The sequence below is a fragment of the Panicum virgatum genome, chromosome 7K, assembly GCF_016808335.1.
Source record: "Panicum virgatum strain AP13 chromosome 7K, P.virgatum_v5, whole genome shotgun sequence".
Lineage (NCBI taxonomy): Eukaryota > Viridiplantae > Streptophyta > Magnoliopsida > Poales > Poaceae > Panicum > Panicum virgatum.
Window position 1 is genome coordinate 43,175,846 of NC_053142.1, and position 19,118 is coordinate 43,194,963.

The following is a 19,118-nucleotide window of genomic DNA, read 5'->3' on the forward strand; positions in this document are numbered from 1 at the left end:
GGACTGCCGACTCCGGTCGCACCAAGCCCGCTCCGGCGGAAAGCCGACTCCGGTCGCACCAAGCCGCTCCGGCGGAAAGCCGACTCCGGTCGCACCAAGCCCGCTCCGGCGGAAAGCCGGCTCTAGTGGCTCTCTCCGGCGGAAAGCCGACTCCGGTCGTACCCCCGACTCTATATCTCTGTAAGTCCTACTCTTAGAGGCCCAGCAGGGAATAAAATCTTTTCCTTTGTAACTATGTAGTACTTCCGTGTGGTCCAGTCCGGTGAGCCTCCCCCGTGGAGGGGTCCGAACCTCTGCGAACCAGGTTCAGGGAAGCGTATTCACCCTCCGGGGAGGTCCGGAGCCGTGTAGCCGCTTAGCCTGGTTCCGTACCCTAAGCCTGCATGCTCTACCTCCCTAGGGTGAGTACCGTAGTACCTAAGACTGGGGGCCCGGAGGTCCGGACAGCTCCGGCCTCATAAACCCGTGTTCTGGCTTACATCGCACATCTCATGTACATCTAGTTATAAAGGAAAAGTTTATTCTCAGTTCGCCTCTAAGGATGTTACATTCCAATTTCGATCTACGCATTCTGTTTGCGCTAACCCCCACGTGGCTTCTTACTCTTGTGCGGTGATTGTGGTCCGAATTGAGTTGGCTAGTTAGTGACTTAGCTCGAGACCCCTCATGGAAGAGAGGGGTTCGGACCCCTGGGAACCTGCAGGTTCAGGGAAGCGCACTCATTCTCCGGGGAGGTCCGGAGCCGTGTAGCCGCTTAGCCTGGTTCCGTACCCTAAGCCTGCACGCACCACCTCCTGTGAATGAGTGCCGTAGTACCTAGGACTGGGAACCTGGAGGTCCGGACTTTCTCTTAACCTAAAGGCCGGCCCCTTGAGCTTCGTTCACTGAACCTAGCTATCCATCTCAAAGGATTACAGCCAACAGGATTTGGGACCCGTGGGCACGCTACTAAGCATCTACCTTGAGTCATGTGCAGGTCCAAACGTGATGATGCAGCAGGTGACCCAAGGGATGGACGATGCAGGGCAAGACCCTTGCGGCGCGCACCGCTGGGTGCCAGAAGCAGCCAAGTTGCTCACAGTAGTGGCCCCACCTGCGGGTTCGTTGCCTCTCCCGAGGCGGGCCCGGGGGCCACTGTCGGTACCCTACAACTGGGGTACCCACTCCTACTGTGCCAAGACTCGCGTAGTTATCCGTAACTACGCCCTAAGGAGCTGAGCAGCCGGACTCCTGGGTTCCGACTCCATCTCACCGGACCAACGGTCCCGGACCCGCTTCCCGTTTGGGGACGGGTCCGGTGTCACCACGTGTCCCAGAGGTGGAAATGCTCAGCACCTGTGGCCGCGGACCCGGACCCCCGCAGGCGGGTCCGGGACCTCCACGTGCCATCCGGACTCCCGCAGGCGGGTCCGGGACCTCCACGTGCCATCCGGACTCCCGCAGGCAGGTCCGGGACCTCCACGTGCCATCCGGACTCCCGCAGGCAGGTCCGGGACCTCCACGTGCCTACCCGGACCCCCGTGAGCTCTCGGCTCAGCAAGCTGCTCGGGTGGGGTCCGGAGCCGCCACGTGTCACGCAGACGCGGGCGCGGGCGCCAGCCTTCCGCTGGAAGCTCCCTCACCCACCCGCATTAAGTGCGAGTGGTTGAGGCGGGATCTGCTGCCTCTGGGCACGGGGCAGCTTTTGTCAGTCCACACTGTGGATCGTCAGATACCGAGACAAGCATTAAAGACTCAGCGCTGCGCGCATGAGCGACGAGTCATGATGACCAGCTACTGACTGAAGCAACAGTGCACGCTGCTACAGTAGACTGAGTCAGTAGTTCGGCGCTTCATCGTGGCCTCGACGCGCGACTGCAAAGGCTAGACTCTACTCTGACAGGACAACTCAAGACCATCCCTGGTCAGAAGCTACGCACAGAAGCCGACGACAAGATCTCCGGATCTGAGCCATTGAAGGCCAAAGTGTAGTTTATAATACATCGCCGGGTCCACATGTCGGGGCCCCGCTTAGTGTACGTGCTCCCCTTGGACATATAAAAGGGAGAGCACGCCCGCTAGAACAGAAGAGGTTCACACATCATCTCCACAATACAGACTCAAGCTCTCGCACCTCCTCACGCTTGTGGGAAGGCAATACAACACACAGTGGATGTAGGGTATTACGCTCCGGCGGCCCGAACCACTCTAAATCCTGCTGTGTTCATCGTGTTCTTGAGGAAGATTGATCTAAGACTAGCTAACCCCCGAGTACACACCCTCTGGGCTAGGGCGGGTGCCTTCCGCCACCCGGCTGTGGTTTGCAGCACCACGACATCTCCCTTTTCTGTTATTCTTTTTTTTTCTTTTGCACATGCATGTACATCCAGCCCATGTGTCAATAACCTGGGATGTCTACGTACGTGCAAGCGCGCGGACGCTTATCTTGACGCACGTCGTCGCTACTGGCGAATTTTTTTTCAAAGCGTGTTGAAGGCCATGACGACACTATAGAGCAACAAAACAAGGACAAGCGCTGAGCTTACGTCCGCTGTCTCGGACCCTTTCCCGGCACCAGCAGTGTCACGGTGCGTGCGTTCCTCGGCGTCGCGAACGTTTGGCCTCGATCGACGGCTACGCGCACAGGCTTTTTTGGACATTTTCCAACAGTCTCTCCAGGCCCAGCAGTGCTCACTGACTAGTGGAAACTGCCTAGCCTGTACATTGATTGTTCCACAGCTCGATCTTACACGTCATGGGTTTCTACGGTTTGAATTCGCCAGTGTACATGAGAGATGGGCAGTTAAAATTGGGTTGGAGGACAGAAGCAATTAATATAATAATACCCAGGCTGAAAAGCTAGTGTGAAATAAACTGGTTTTGTTGTTTAGTTTGCGGGTTGCTATCAGCAATAGCTGCTTTGGACGATGGAGAATGTCCTTGGTCGATCCCATGAAAAGTGAATAAAAAATAAAAAATATGGTTTTGTATAAACTTGCTTGGAAGTATACATGTACTGCAGCGGAACGCGTAGTTGTTCACGTGTGTCCATCAAGCTATCGATAAGTTATTCATTTTCTTAATTAGGAGTTGCTTGATTAATAATATGCTCGGAATAAGATTGCATATTTGCTTGGCAACGCCCACGCAAAAAAAAATTAACTAGTTTGATCACCAACAAATAAAAGCCTGTAAAACTAGGAGCGAATGAATAATAATCCAAACAAACATATATTAGCCATTAATAAAAGATATTTTCTACTATAGTACATATATGCTACTTGAATAAATAGTAGGTCAATGCATAATAGTGTAGTAGTAGAATATATAATTTATAACAGAAAATTAATGAATTTATGGTGCCGCTTACTAGTTGTTCTACGATTATGCAACACAATGCATGAGTTGATGGATATAAACAAAGGTAGGTAGGTGCTAATCATGGCCATATAAGCAAAGGAGCTTTTTATATGTCTGTTGTAGAAACAGACGAATCGAATTGTTGGAGCAGATTGTGTACTGTACATGATACAAATTGATGTTCGCCCATGATGTATTACTTTCTTACTAGAGCAATACTATATCTGCTCGTGGCTAAGACACAACTGCTATCATCAATCACATGTATGTAACGTAATGTACCATAACGCTTTCGTAGTAATCATCATTTTGAGTCAGAGACACGGGAGCATATACGTGCAAACAAATACCAACAAAAAGCTCGTGGATCTAACAGAAATTAGGTAGTACTGTTAATGAGTAGTACTCCTTTGATGATGCATTGGCAAGCACATGAAACGCGCACGTAAATGCACGCTTGCAGCCCATAAACATCTAAAAGGCCAAAACAACCCCGGGGGGAAAAGCCTCCTTGTGCCTGTGTCTGCGTGCGTGCGAGTGATGTTGAGAGGTAAGCCCCACGCAGTCGGTGGACCCAATCCTCAGACGCTTGACGACACCGCTTGCCTGCGTGAGCTTGCCCCCCGGCCCGGCCGCTCCCATCCGTTGTGTAGAACACTACCCTTTCTCTCTCTCCTCTCTCTTGCTCCTCTGAGTTGTATATAAAAATACTCTCCCTCGGCCTCGCTCTCCTGTGTATTTTCCTGGTGCGCATAGGCCTTGGAAAGGGCGAAGGGGAAATTCCAGAAATTGATTTATAGAGGAGCATATAAGAGTAGTGTGGGAGAGGAAAGCAGCAGGAGAGAGAGAGAGAAGGAAAAGTATGACAAGGAAATGAAGAAAGAAATGAGACAACAACCTTCTTATTAGCCTCCTCCACTTCTATCCCCTCCTCAGTCGCAAGAGCAAGCGAGAGGAGCAAGCAGCAGTACTAGGGAGAGTGAGGTATCGAGAAGGAACAAACTCCCTCGATTCTTTTTTTTTGTTAAATATATATGTATCTGTCTCTCTGTATGTTTGTGTCATATATGAGTCTCTGGGTGCGGGTGTTTGCGAGCTTTTGTTGTTTTGCTTTTTTACTTGTTTTGAGTGCAACTGTTTGTTTGGATTTCCCTGTCCACTTTGTTCTTTTGTTAATCTCGGAAGAGTCCTAAGCGGCCGATGCCTTGGAGTTTCTCGGCGCCTTGTCGATTTGTTTCTCGTTTCAGATCAATTCCAAGCGCATACGCATGAGGGAGGTATAGCCATCGCTCCCTCAGGAATTCTGGGGCCTCTCCTTCCGCTCTTTCTCCTTGCTTATCTGTCGGGCTCCTCCTCGATTTGTCTCCGGTGGAACAGCAAAATCTTCCTCTTCTTTCTCCGATCCCATGGTCGCCTGCTGCTCGCATGCTGTGGCTGTGTGTGTCTTGTTTCTTGGCGATTCTCGCTTGTTGCCGTTGTTGATTTCGGTGTCTCACTTTGGGAACTCCTGCTTGTTCGCAGCGAAGGGGAAGGGCGAGGAACGCTGCCAATCCTAGCAACAGGCCAAAGCGACCGGGGAAGAGAAGCTCTCTTGGCGTCTTCGAGTTGGTGCGGGGATAAATCGGGAGGCCATGGCATCGAATTCATCGGCGGCGTTCTTCGGGATTAGGGATGGGGACCAGCAAGACCAGATTAAGCCGCTGATATCACCGCAGCAGCAGCAGCAGCACCTGGCAGCGGCGCTCCCCGGTGCTGCTTCGAACGCTCCGGCGTCCGGCCAAGGCGCGCCGGCGGCGGCGGCGCAGCCGCCGCCCAAGAAGAAGAGAACTTTGCCAGGTGATTCATCACGCAAGTACCACCCTTTTTCTAGATTCCGGCCGTGCATGCATACTGCATACATGCCTGCTGCGAGATCTCGTCTGGATCCATTGGAGTTTTATGATTTGGAAGCTGGCAGTAGGAGCATCTCCTTTTCTCACATGTGCACTCTCGGTTTCTCTTTCCATTTCTCTGTCTGTCTGTGGTTAATTCCTTGCTTGTATTTTCTCTTGTTAGTTATTGATTTGGAATCACTGCTCTCTGAACTACATACTACGTAGCCCAGAGAATTGTTGCCTGGTTTTCCAACACAGATGTGTGCAAGCTACAGCCTGTTTTTATTTGCTGGAAACTGATTTTTATGGAATAATAATTCTCGAGTTCTTGGTTTCTCTCTCCTGCCTACCTAGCTAGTTCAACTCGGATCCCCTCTCTACCATACCTTGGCTGCAAAGCAAGGAGCAGCCTTGAAGAGTTTGGGCTTCAGTTTGCACCTTTCAATCAATACTTCATTTAAAGCTCTGTACTCACACCTGAGAGTGGGAATTAATTCAGGTGGAGAATGGAAAGTAGGAGTAGACTTCATTCAATTCATGGTGCTTCTAGACTATTTTTTTTAAAAAAAAACTTGCCTCTGTGTTGTCTCTCAAATCTCACGTTTCAATCACACTAACCGGTTGAGGAATTCAAACTCTTCTACCAGCTGTTTTCTTATAAAGATTTTTTAAGAAAAAACGAACATAGCTCCGATCGATATGTTTCTGAAGAAAAAAACAAAATCAGTTTATCTCCCAAGATTCCATGTGAGCTGTTACTAGCTCGGTTCTTCCCCCAATTATGAGAAGCAAATAGGAGCCATGGCACAATTAATCCATGTCGATTCCTTTGCTCGCTTTATCTCTTCCAGCAAACTAGCTAGCTTGGTCTTCCCCAAAATCTCTTGCAAATATTCCCTCTCCGTGTCCCAGTTTTGTCTCTACCGTGTGCCACCACAGCTCATCAGCCATCTATCACACCCGGCCGAGAGAGGAAGGGAAAGCGAAAAAACAAATATCTTCTCCCCCCCCCCCCCCCCCCCCCCCCCCCAAATTACTATATCTTCACTACTAGCCCCCACCATCAATATTTCTTAATCATGCGTGCCTAACCTGTAAGCAAAATATATATTAGTAATTCCCACAGAGAACAATAATTCCATCGAAATAATTAATAAGACTCGACAAATACATAAACACCATGTTGTGCTCTTTTCTATATAGCTTCCTAGCTAATCCACCCCCAAGAGTTGATGAACATCTATCCCTTATTATACCCACATGCTAGCTAGCTGCATTCTTTTACAGTAGTTCATGGAGTTCAAATAATTAATTTGGAAGCTGTGGATCGATTTATCCTGCTTTCTCGGATCCTTCTTTGTGATGATCATGCATGCATCATTAGTTCGAATGTATGTTCGATCAAAACGCAACCCGTCTAATAACTTGGCTTGTGTTTGATTACTCTCTCCTCACGCCGCAGACCCCGACGCCGAGGTGATCGCGCTGTCTCCCAAGACGCTGCTGGCGACGAACCGGTTCGTGTGCGAGGTGTGCAACAAGGGGTTCCAGCGGGAGCAGAACCTGCAGCTGCACCGGCGCGGGCACAACCTGCCGTGGAAGCTCAAGCAGAAGAACCCGCTGCAGGCGCAGCGGCGGCGCGTGTACCTGTGCCCGGAGCCGACGTGCGTCCACCACGACCCGTCGCGCGCCCTCGGCGACCTCACCGGCATCAAGAAGCACTTCTGCCGCAAGCACGGCGAGAAGAAGTGGAAGTGCGACAAGTGCTCCAAGCGCTACGCCGTGCAGTCCGACTGGAAGGCGCACTCCAAGATCTGCGGCACCCGCGAGTATCGCTGCGACTGCGGCACCCTCTTCTCCAGGTACGATAGATCCGCATTTGTATATATGTTTGTATATATATATACACATATATACATATATATATATATATATCTAGAGCTGCTGCATCATGGCCGGCGAGACAGTGTAGCTAGTATAGAGGAGGCATGGCATCGACATGGGAGCTAGTTAGCTGCATGAGCCTGTTGTGGCTGTCCGCTTATGGCTCCCGGATTCGGGCGAGCGAGTAAAGTATTAGGAACGTTCCACGGTTTGGCCTTCTTTAGGGTTAGGGTTTTGTTTGGGCTCGCGGCGACATGGCGCCTGCCTGTAGGTGCTGCGGTTGTGGAGCTCGGCTGACATGGCTGTTGATGATGAGCTAGAAAGACGAAGGGAGGACTGCTCGCACGTGAAACGGCTTCTTTTTGAGCTTTTTGGTTTGGCCGTGGTGATGATGCTTCCCTTTCCTGACTTCCATCCCTAGGGAAGCAGGAACCGGCAAACTCTCTCCTTCTGTCTCGCCAAACACTCGTCGCAGTATCATGTTTTTGTTTTTATTTTTTTCTTGGACTGATAATTCATGCATCTGTCAGTAGTGTTGCACATCACATTTACACGGATATATATGCACGCGCCAATGTTGTTACTGACCCTGTAGACCCACATTTTTACTGGTCCATCCTGTCAGGGGCAGTCAAATTGTAAGGCGCATAGCAGTCTCTCTCTCTCTCTCTACTGAATCACTTGGCTGCCATGTCAGCCTGCCTTGTTCTCACGTGAGTTGGCCGCTGTCTAGATGTGGCAGAGCCGTTCGTTGGCCGTGCCAGTGAGCCCGGCCAGGTCCACACCTTTTCATGGACACGTTGCCATGCCCTCGCAGCATGTATGCCCTGCCTAGCTCGTTCATGCATGCATCACCTATGTGTAACTTTGAGGGACTGTTCATTTATTGGAGGAGTTAAACATGTCCCCAAAGTGGTGTGGTCACTCTCGCTCCTCCCTTTCTTGGGTATGGCAAAAAATTCTCCAATAGGAACTAAGCATGTTATGGGAGCTGAGGCTGAGCATCAGCAGGAGTTGCATTAATGGCCGCCGCTTGAGTTGTTGAAGATGGTTCTTCCACTGCTGGCTGCTAGAAAGCCGCCTGCTCTTCCACACGTTTTGTTGTAGGAGGGTAGTTTTGATCAGGCCTGCTCGCTCCTAGGTTAATTTTAGTAATCTACTAAGTACTTAGTGATAGGCATGGCACTTCTTTTCCCCCCCACCATGTGTGTCTCTGTCTTGGTCCCTTGGGAAGTGAGCCTACCAGCTCCACAAAGTTTTCTGATCTCCTTTGTGTGTGTGTGTTCGTGTGCTTGAAGTTCTGATGCCTATGTCTCGCTACCTTTCTCGTTTGAAGCTTCCTACAAGTGGGAACCTATACATGAGGGCAAAGCTACCCATCATATCTGGCCTTTTTTCCATCCTTGATTGACATGGGTTTCTGGGATCTTGAGCTGGCTTTCCTTGTGGTGAGGCCGCTAGCTGCTGGTTGATACCTGCATCTGCATGCGTCCAGCCGTCCATGCATGGTTACCAAACACCTTTGACCAAAGCTATCAGACGACCATCTAATGTAAGGCTACAGGTAATAGCAGTCTTTAGCATTATTAGGGAATAAACTCACCCTGATGACATACTTACTGCAAATCCTTATATATCCACAAAAGGGGGAAAATTGCAGAGCCTACAATGAAGAGAGAGACTACTGTTCAGATTCATGAACAAACATAACATTCAGTGGCACAGCATCAGCATGCATGCGTCCAGTTGCAGCGTTCACATGTCCCTCAGAAACAGTATCTTAACCCGAGATGCCGCTGTTCCTCGGTGCCCGCGCCGTCCCCAGCGTGACATGGGCCATCCGCCCATGCATGCGCCTGCGCCCCTGCCCTTGCTTGACCCATCTGCCGTTTTCCTACGAAACCTGCATGCTTACTTGTCGCATCAACTTTTACTGTGCATTTTCACTGCCAGCCTCGGTCTCATGCCGCCGTCGTCTGCTGCCTGCCTGGCGCCTGCCTGCCTCTGACCCGTCGATGCATGCGTGCGTGCAGGAGGGACAGCTTCATCACCCACCGGGCCTTCTGCGACGCGCTCGCGCAGGAGAGCGCGCGGCTGCCACCGACGAGCCTCAGCAGCCTCACCGGCCACCTCTACGGCGCCACCAACGCGGGCAACATGGCGCTCAGCCTCTCGCAGGTGGGCTCCCACCTCAACTCCACGCTCCAGGACGGCCACCACCACCACCCGTCCCCGGAGCTCCTGCGCCTCGGCGCCGCGGCCGGCGGCGGCGGCGGCAGCATCGCCGCGCGCCTCGACCACCTCCTGTCGCCCACCTCCGGCGCGTCCGCCTTCCGCCCGGCCCCGCAGGGCTCGGCGGCGGCCTTCTTCCTCAACGCGGCGGGGCAGGACTTCGGCGACGACGCCGGCAATGGGCCCCACTCGTTCATGCAGGCCGGCAAGCCGTTCCATGGCCTCATGCAGCTCCCCGACCTCCAGGGCAATGGCGCTGGGGGCCCCGGCGGCTCGGCGCCAGGCCTCTTCAACCTGGGCTTCTTCGCTAACAATGGCAACAGCTCGGGGTCTAGTCATGAGCACGCGAGCCAGGGGCTCATGAACAATGACCAGTTCAGCGGCGGGGCAGGTGGTGGCGTCGGAGGCGGTGGTTCGGAGGCATCGGCGGCGGGGATTTTCGGCGGAAACTTTGTTGGTGGCGGAGACCATGTCCCGACGCCGGGGCTCTACGGCGGTGATCAGGCCACCATGCTGCCGCAGATGTCGGCGACCGCACTGCTCCAGAAGGCGGCGCAGATGGGCGCCACCTCGAGCCCCAACGGCGCGGCATCCATGTTCCGAGGCTTTGTCGGCTCTTCCCCTCACGGGCACGGGCGGCCGGCGACGCCGCATCACATGGAGCAGAGCGAGGCGAACCTGAACGACCTGATGAACTCGCTCGCCGGAGGCGGCGTCAGCGCCGCGGGGATGTTCGGCGGCAGCAACGGTGGCGGCGCGGGGATGTTTGATCCGAGGCAGCTGTGCGACATGGAGCACAAGGTGAAGTTCGGCCAGGGCGGCGGCGGCGGCGACATGACGCGGGACTTCCTCGGCGTGGGCGGAGGCGGCATCGTGCGCGGTATTTCGACGCCGAGAGGAGACCACCACCAGAGCAGCAGCGACATGAGCTCACTGGAGGCCGAGATGAAGTCGGCCTCGTCCTTCAACGGGGGCAGGATGCCATGACCGGCCGACCCATCAAGATTTTACAAGGCATGATGAGCTCGCATAGTAAGCCAGAGACTTTGATCAAGCCGAACCAATGCATGAGAGGAGTAATCAAGGTTATATAGCGTAGTGGCAATCAAGTTAGAGGCTGAGTCGCATGAGTGAGTTCATGCATGGGATAAAGCTTTCATCATCTGAAGGGACCTTGGGTGAGAGAGAGGAGGCGTCTTCTCTGACTAATGGAGTAAGCTAGTGCGAGTTGGACGCATGTGATGACCCCCTTTGCTCGTGGTGGGGGTCGGTGTTCATGCTGGTCTTCTCCTTGTTGGTTTTCCCTTCCCTGTAGTTGGATAATCTTTGTTGGATTAAGTATAGCTTCTGGTGATAGAACCAATAAGGATGCTTGTAGCTAGCTTAATGGGGGTGATGTGGAGCTTAAACTTGCTCTACTCCCAACCTTCTGTTGTTTTTTGTTACCTTTTCTCTTGTAGCAAAACAATATTCCCCTTACAATGCCATTAATCATGCTAGCTCAAATTCATCCTGCATTCTTACCATGTTTTTCTGCCTGGATCAGATGTATGCATTGTCAAATATATATATTGGGTCAGCACTGACTAGGTCGATAATAGTACGTTGCTAATGTATACCTCCTAGTGCCCATGGATTTTCATAAGCATAGGAGCTATTAATTTCACTTTTGTAATGAACAAATCGAATTCATTGGATCAGCATACATGCTAGGATTCATATACAGTATCTAATTCAACAATTTCTCACGGTAATATAATCTGATTTCATGGAGAGATTCTTCTTGAAGATCGTAAAGTCAACACTATCTAGTCCAGAAGACTTGGCATGATCCACGCATATAGTTATCAGAGTCTGAGATTAATTATGATTTCTTTTTACGGAGTAAAATCTTTTGGATTCAACAAAAATCTTACCACTACTACTAACTGGAGGCTCAACGTGAAGCCACTTCGAATCCTAGGTGGACACTCTAAAAAATAAAGAAATTCTAGAATTTTTTACAAAAATTAGAAACATCCAGTCATCCATCTGACAACTCTAATCATAATAGTCATTGAATCTATTATCTTTTCTAATAAATTATCCATCTCTGTCATTATGAAAATAGACTAAAGTAACCTCCTAAACATTTCTAAATTACCTACCTCTACCATTAAAAGGATATAAAGTAATCCCCTAACCTTCGCGCCATTATAAAAAATAATGGAAATAACCCCTTTGCATATAAATTATCCAATTATGCCACTATTAAAGTTGAAAGTAACCCCTAAATCTGAATCAAGATTATATATTATAGCAAAATATTAAAATGCACCAATATAAAATTTTAACTTACTTTTTCTATCATTATTAATATATTATTTATGTTAATATTTATATAAAATACCACCCATGATGTGTGTCGCCATGTATTCATGTAGGATGTAGGAAATAAGAATACCAATTCATAAATAAATAGTTCAATTAAATGCATATCAAACACACATGGAGGTGAGATGCATGAAATATATTGCAACTCGATAATAAATATGTATTTTAGAGTATGTGTTAGAATATTTAATAGATGAAAGAGAGCGCGAGATAGATAATATAATTATTAGCTATAAGTCTTATTTTTATATTAATTCTAATTAGTCCATGCGGGAACACGGGTTGATAGACTAGTATAAATAATACATGTCCTACAATAGAACCAACATTAATCTTCTGCACATATGGTATACACTTATAGTTACATATATGCATGTCCCGGATCACATTGATCTGCACTGCACAGTATAATGAGCTCATCTCTAGGGCATGCCAAAGATACCCTCTCCTGCTACCCGTGACCGTCTAGTAGCGTTTGGCTTATGTGCACAGCGCACTGTGCGGCTTAGCCTCTCGCTAAGCTCGTGCTTGCTGCTGCGCTTGGTTGTGCTGTGCTGTCGTCACTCTACATACACATTGGACAGAGAGCGAGGCGATATGGTAGGGTGCACCTCTCGATCGCCTCGTGCATGCACGCCGGTCTAGCTCAGGCACACACCACAGTATGGGCAGCGAAAATCATTGCATCTTTCTTCTCATCACCAATGTACCAATCATTCCCGGCTGAAGAATAATGTTTTGATCTGTTATTATTGTGTGGATCCACGCAATTGTCTGAATAATAATACGGTATTGCTAACAATAAGAAGTATCTCACATCCAAAGATTTCCCCTCTCTACTTAAGTTCATGTACTGTGCGAGTACCAAGAGATCATTCTGATACATGCATTTGAATTAAGGAATCTGAAAATGGTCAAAATAACAAAACCCTGCACTAATCTATTATCTTAATACAATAGTATTAAAAGAAGCCACCACGTTCGCCGAGAGGGGCTACAAATTCCCACGTTAATCAAAAAAAGAAAATTTGCACTGTTGGATTTTATGAAGATCACGGTCTATATTATTCTAGAAAATCCATATTAATTTAGCATTCCCTAACGTAAAAAGGATTTGTACTCCATATTTCCATAATCGGTTAGGTAAAGAAAAAGGTAAAGAGGAAATATAAAAAAACATAACTATTTTTTGAGCAAATCCACGTTAGGTCCGTCAGGTCCATGACCGACTCTGACACAAATGTGTTTAATCAATATATAAATAGAATGTTAATGGAATTGGTACAATCTTGGTGTTGCTGGAATCTTTCTAACCGAAATAATTTCTCCATCTTTTACCGTCAACCTGACCACAGATTCATCCACAGGATCACAATTATTTGGACAACATCAATCAACCAGCACATCAAGTGTGAGCTAATTGACTAGCACATCATATTTATTACCTGGATCGCACATGCTGCTACAAAAAGTTTTCGATTTAGGTCAGGTTTTGCATATAGTAAGTGCCCATACAAATATATACAACCGCAAATCTTTAGACATGACCAACAAATACCATTTTGACGAAAACACCATTTTGACGAAAACATCATCATGGCATAAAAAAAACTTAGGCAGCTGGCAACAAATGGAAAATCATGGAACATTAAAGAGAAAATAATAAGAATGTGGAAATAGATTAATTTTGCAGCTAATTTTGTGGATATTATGTAGAGTGTTTAAAAAATCACCACGTTCGCCGAGAGGGTCTAGAAATTTCACGTTAATCAGAAAAAGAGAAGTATACTGATGAATTTTATGAAGATTGAATGGTGTAGGCTAATTCAAAGAATCCGTACGCATAATCGAATACGATCGAAAGATATACAAAACAATAGCAAGCAGTTGTTTAGATGCCAAGAATTCGAAAGACCGTGTCAGCTGGTTATTCATCAGAAATTCACGAATTGTTACTCTGTGCTCCACATTATTCCTCTCTGCTGACCTGGTCCTTGATGGCAGGTCTATCATTGTCTAGGGCTCGCGCCCTCCTCTGCAGCTCTCATATGTCTTGTCCTCTCCAAGCCGTGCACTATATATGATGGTTGTACTTGGTGGGCTTGCGATACCTGAACATGAGCCCTTCCAGATTGGCGAGCGCGCTGAAGTGGAGTGGCAGGTCACGTAGATTGAGCAGCGAGGAGGGACGGGAGAATAGATGAAAGGGTTTGCTTTAGTAAGCAACATTGTCTCAATGTGAAAACATTCAAAGGAAGCTTTTTGTTGTGCACATGGAGAGCAACAGTTCTCGCTAAATCAATGGGGATCAAAACTACTATACCTAATTGGCCAAGTTCCGGCATAGAAATAAAACAGTCATACATGGACAAGCTAGATAGCATTGTGGCAATGTTAAAGAATACCGATCCTTAATGTGGAATGGTGCATTTTTTCTAATTTTATAGTAGATAAAGAATACTAATTTCACATGCAAAGACTAGAAATATTTCATGATAATTTCAATAAAATATATGATTAAATAGGAAACATTGAGCTTTATGATGATTCAGTGATCTACAAAAATCCAAAGAATCAATGTTGAATCTGAATATCAAATAAATAAATTTGGAATTAGAAAAAGAAAAATATTAGTTGAACAAAGAGTCCACTGTGAATATGATTAATAAATATATAAATTTGAAATAAAAAATAGTAGTTAATTTATATATGAATTGAGGAACAAAATAGCTAAATAAAGGGCGAGTACCCGAAAATCTATTTCTGACAGGGTCTGACAAAGGAAATTGTTTTTCAATTTCTATTAGATTGAGTCATTGGGAAGCTAATTAATTTCATAGCGAGCCGATGTATAATATAATTTGTTAATAGTTAAATTTCAAATTAAGACTTAATTACTGTGATAATAAAAAATAATTTACACCAATTATTTTTATGATAATCTAATGGTCTACCTAAAGAATACATGACGAATAGCTAAATTCACAATTAACATAGTAGGAAGATTAATAGTAGTACCTGATATTAAATTAGAACCAAAATAGCAAAATAAATAGTCCATGTCAAAATCAATTAATCAATAAATAAATTCGAAAAAAATTTGAAACATATTTCAGTTTCCAGCATAATAATTAAATAAATAGACCATGTAGAATATGTTAATTGCTAAATTTAAAATAAAACTATTATACTCATACCTTTATAATTTTGAAATGAAACTCCCCCATTAGACAATGGAAGAGGTGACAAATGATAATTATGGAGAAAACCATTGTCATGAACAATTTAATTAAAAATATTTAAATAATTTATTTTCAAATAAAACGAAGCCAAAATGTTAGCTGGGAAAACCTAGCTACTCGCGCTATTTGCGCGGGGCACCTTACTAGTTTTTATAATCCACGAAGCAGTTTTGAGCTGGAACTTAGAACAGTGCTGTACGTGTGTGCACACCAGTGGCGGAGCCAGGAATTTGCGGCTGGGTATGCCAAATTCCTAGCTCCGCCACTGACTGCTGCTGTGCTACAAAAGGGGCACCACCCGTCCTGTCGGCCGCTGCGGTGGCGCCGGCTGCACTTGGCCGCAGGCCGCCGGTGGCTGGCTCCATCGTGCTGGGAGCCGTAGGGGGCTGCTGGTCGGCCGAAGTTGGGCTTGCATTGGGCATGTCGCTGCCTCGCCGGACGCTAGACGTTGGGCGGAGGCCGGGGAGGACGCGACGTGACTCGCAGTCGCAGGAGCAGGACGTGAGCCTGGTGGCGAGCGTCGATTAACAGGGGCGGGCGGCAGGGGATGAGTTGAATCAACAGGCAGGCTGCAGCGACGGGATCAGACGGGACGGAGGAAATCTTGAATACTACACTGATAAGTGGATGGATGTGGATCTAGGGTGTTCCTCTTACCTTTACCTTGCTGAGTTGCTGGCTTGCTTGAATTGAAGGGCCGAGGGTGCAGGGAGGGTGGAGCACAGGAGCAGTACTCGTCGGCGCCGCTGGCCGCCGGCCGGCTAGTGCCCCCTCCTTCTCGCTGTTGCTGCCTGCTGGGGGGGCGTCGCGGCGAGGGGCCTGCCCGGCTGCCCCTGCCGCCGGACAGGCGGAGGCCGGAGGGCGGAGGCGGAGGCGCACTGGGGCCGGACAGGGAGGAGCCGGTGCGCGGACGGCGGCGCCGGGAGGTCGGGGGGGGGGGGGCTCGGCGCCTGGCGCTCGGGGCGAGACAGAAACGAGAGATAAGAGGGATGGATTAGACTTCTTGCTTTGCTGGGCTTTGGACTGGTGAATTGAGCCCATATATTGTATAGGATAGTATACATCTATGAAAACTTATTTGTATTTTTCTCTAAATCTTGGGTATGCCTTGGCATACAGGGGCATACCCCCTAGCGCCGCCCCTGGTGCACACTTGCATGTTGCATGAGTGATGGGTTCAATTCAAGAGGAGGGGTGTGTATACATATAGGACTTGGTGGAATATAAGGACATGAGCTACATGGTGTGTGTTGGTTTGGTCATTGGTGGTTGGTACATACACCTCTCAGCCAGGACTCGGTAGTCAGCAACGGAATGTCTTGGGGCCTAACTGCTAGATTCGCCGCCTGGCGGCAACAACGCACGCAATTCTGGAAGAGATTTGGCTTTCCTCTTGGACGCCCTGCGGCCGCGCGCGGTTGTTGGCCGCCCGGAATTATTGCGGCAAGTCTTTCCGTACTGCTGCTGAGGACGGCGGCGGCGACAGCCGGGGCCGACAGGGACAGCTACCGTAAGAGCCCGATCGCCAAAAGCGGCGGCCATGGATTTTCTGAATGATTCTTGGGAGGAAAGGGGAAAAGTGCCGGCATGGTGGCGTGGGTGCGCCCGCGATCAGCTTAGCCTTTACTTTTGTCTCGTGTGCCGTCCGTGATCTGACGATGATGAGGGTGGCCTCGAGGTAAAGGGTTGTCGCAAGTACAAGCGCTCCCTCTCCCTGGAAAGCCAAGCGGAAAAAGGAGGGAATTATTGGAGGAAGCTGATGCTGATGCAGGGTTTTCTGACGGCTAAAGCAGTTGGGAAAGAAAGAAACCAATCATGAATACTAGTAGTTAGCATCAGAGAGGTTAGATAGATAGATCTCATCTAGGCAGGCGGATCGTTTACACAGGCCTCGTTGCAAACCGGACTTCACTCACCTTTTTTTTTTTTGAAAAAGACTTTACTTCCCCTTAGGAAGACACATCACACATCTGGGGCCATTGTTGAATCAACCGAGGTCACTGTCTCAGTCTCTCTCCTAGTTCAGTGGCACCTAATATATTCCCCCACATGGGCAGTGTGACGACAGAGAAATGCAGTGCGCCGAATTTCTGAATGTCTCTCGATTCAGATTTGAACAAGGTAGCAGTATTGACTTCAAAAGAAAAACAAGGCAGTAGTACCATACCAATCGACCCATGAATTTTTTTTTTTTGGAAAAGCGACCACAGAATCTGTATGTGGAGGATCGGATCGATGTCCGCACGTGCCTGGCCTGGTGAGCTCTGACGGTTTTTATCTGCAACCCTGCATTTTTATTGGCCGCTGGCCGGCCTCCAAGAAGGGCAGAAGCAGAATCCCTGCGTTTTGTATTCTCTCGTGGCAGTCGCCAAACGTGGGGAGCCGCAGGCAGGCAGGATGCTCGCTCGGCTGCAAAGGTTAAACATCCTGGGAATTCCTGCGGCTGCTCCCGGCCTCCTCGCGAGACAACGAGCCGCGGTAACTTAATTTACAGTTTCTCGCGACCGGGCCGACAGATTGGCCGCAGCGGATCTCGGGGCGATTTGTATAGGCGGGCGCCAGGCCGGCCGGGGTTTAGTTGGGACGCGATTTGTTCGTAGCGCCGTCGCGGCGCGCTTGGCCTGTCCGGTGAAGAACCTTCGCCCGCGGGCACGGGCGGGCAGGCGGGCATCATGCCGCGCCCGCGGTCACGGGCGGCGTCGCGTTCGCTCCCAGGCCACTGGCCAAGGCCCGCCCGGGGCGCTGCCTGCTGCTGCCGCCGCTGCGAGGGGGCGGAGCGGGGGGAGAAGAATCCTATGCGCGCGAGCGAGCGAGCGAATAGGCGAACGCGATGCGCCTGATGCCGATCGCACGCCGCGCGGGCGCCTCTTGATGCGTGCGTTTGGAGGGTAGCGGCAGCTTTCCGGTCGCCATCATGTGTACGCGCGCGCGCGGCTCTGTTAGCTGTCGAGACGGGGGGACGGGCCGGCCGGGCGCGGCAGCGGTGGCGGCGCACGCGACGCGAGCGTACGCTGGCTGGCTGGCGGCCCCGGGTGGACGCCGCGGTGTATTCGGAGGGCGAGCTGGTGGGCGCGGTGGTGGCCGGTGAGGTTGAGAAGTCGGAACGGGCACGCGCGTAGTACGGTCTCGTGCCTGCGCAAGCGGTCGGTACGTACGTGCGCTGGTAGTTGCCGTGCTGCCGCCTGTTGAATCTCGTGGATGGAGGTGAGGTACCACGACTTGGCAGGCACTACAGCATGTGCAGCCTTCTGCAGCCGGTCCGTGCACAAGATGAGCGATCGCCGGCTTCGCCGGTGCTGCTCGGGACGGCGGCGGTGATGATGACAGACAGCAGGTCAGCAGTGGAGCAAAAAAAACTAGACTGAAAATAAACGGATTCCACGCGCCGTGCAGGCAGGCCAAGCCGCGGTGCTGGTGTGGCCTGGCGGGTGCGGTGGCCCAGCAATCTCTAGGGCCCGTGGAACGCGGCCCACGTTCGCTCGGTCGGCGCACGGGGAGAGTTGAGGTCTCCCATATACACGTCCGGTTCCCCTCAAAAAAATATATATACACGTCCGGTTTGTTTCCACTTGATTTTACCCGCGCCGCGCGATTCGCCCGTAACGACGCGGCGTTACGTTACGCGCGTTTCGCCTGGAAATGTGGCTGCTTTTCTGGTCTCGTGCCAACGGTAGCCACAGGAAAAGAACAAAAAAAGTTACGGTACCAGAAGAAATGACATCTGCTGCGTCGCGTGCTCGAACAGTCGAACGAAAGCGTCGGTGCTCTCGCCGGCCGCGACAGGGCGTACGTCACTGGTTGGTGGCTACTGGCTTACGGTCCCGGGCTCTGATAGATAGTAGTAGTACCACGACGAAAGTCAGGTCCACTGTGCAGCTGCGGGACTCCGGAGCCGATCCAGTCGGTTGTTCAGGTGGCACCAACGCAGCGCACGGCCGTGTTGTCACCTTTTTTTTCTTCGGATTTCGCTGCCGCGCGCCCCTCGGAGTGCCGATGTGACAGCAGGGTACAATCGCGTTGACAGAATGACGGCCGGGCGAGCTGAGACGAACGGGCATGAGTGACGCTTGGTACATCCGGCCCGTGAAAAAGCAGGCCGTCAAGCGGCCGCGGACGCGATCGCCCCTCTCTGAGGGACGTGCAGAGACGAGCGCATCCGGAGATTGCTGAGTGC

At 49.9% G+C, this 19,118-nt stretch overlaps 1 protein-coding gene across 4 annotated transcripts; it reads left to right on the forward strand.

The window, feature by feature from the left end:
- Nucleotides 1-4,015: 4,015 nt before the first annotated feature.
- Nucleotides 4,016-10,846, forward strand: LOC120641459 (protein indeterminate-domain 5, chloroplastic-like). Of its 4 annotated transcripts, none has more exons than XM_039917607.1 (4): nt 4,016-4,323; nt 4,861-5,175; nt 6,676-7,075; nt 9,131-10,846. In XM_039917607.1, the coding sequence occupies exons 2-4, from the start codon at nt 4,971-4,973 to the stop codon at nt 10,314-10,316; spliced, it is 1,791 nt and encodes a 596-aa protein (XP_039773541.1). In that variant the 5' UTR covers nt 4,016-4,323; nt 4,861-4,970; the 3' UTR covers nt 10,317-10,846. The 4 variants fall into 4 exon arrangements, with proteins under 4 accessions (XP_039773541.1, XP_039773542.1, XP_039773543.1 ...); XM_039917608.1 differs by lacking the exon at nt 4,016-4,323 and adding an exon at nt 4,358-4,777; XM_039917609.1 differs by lacking the exon at nt 4,016-4,323 and adding an exon at nt 4,358-4,616.
- The last annotated feature ends 8,272 nt before the right edge of the window (nt 10,847-19,118 follow it).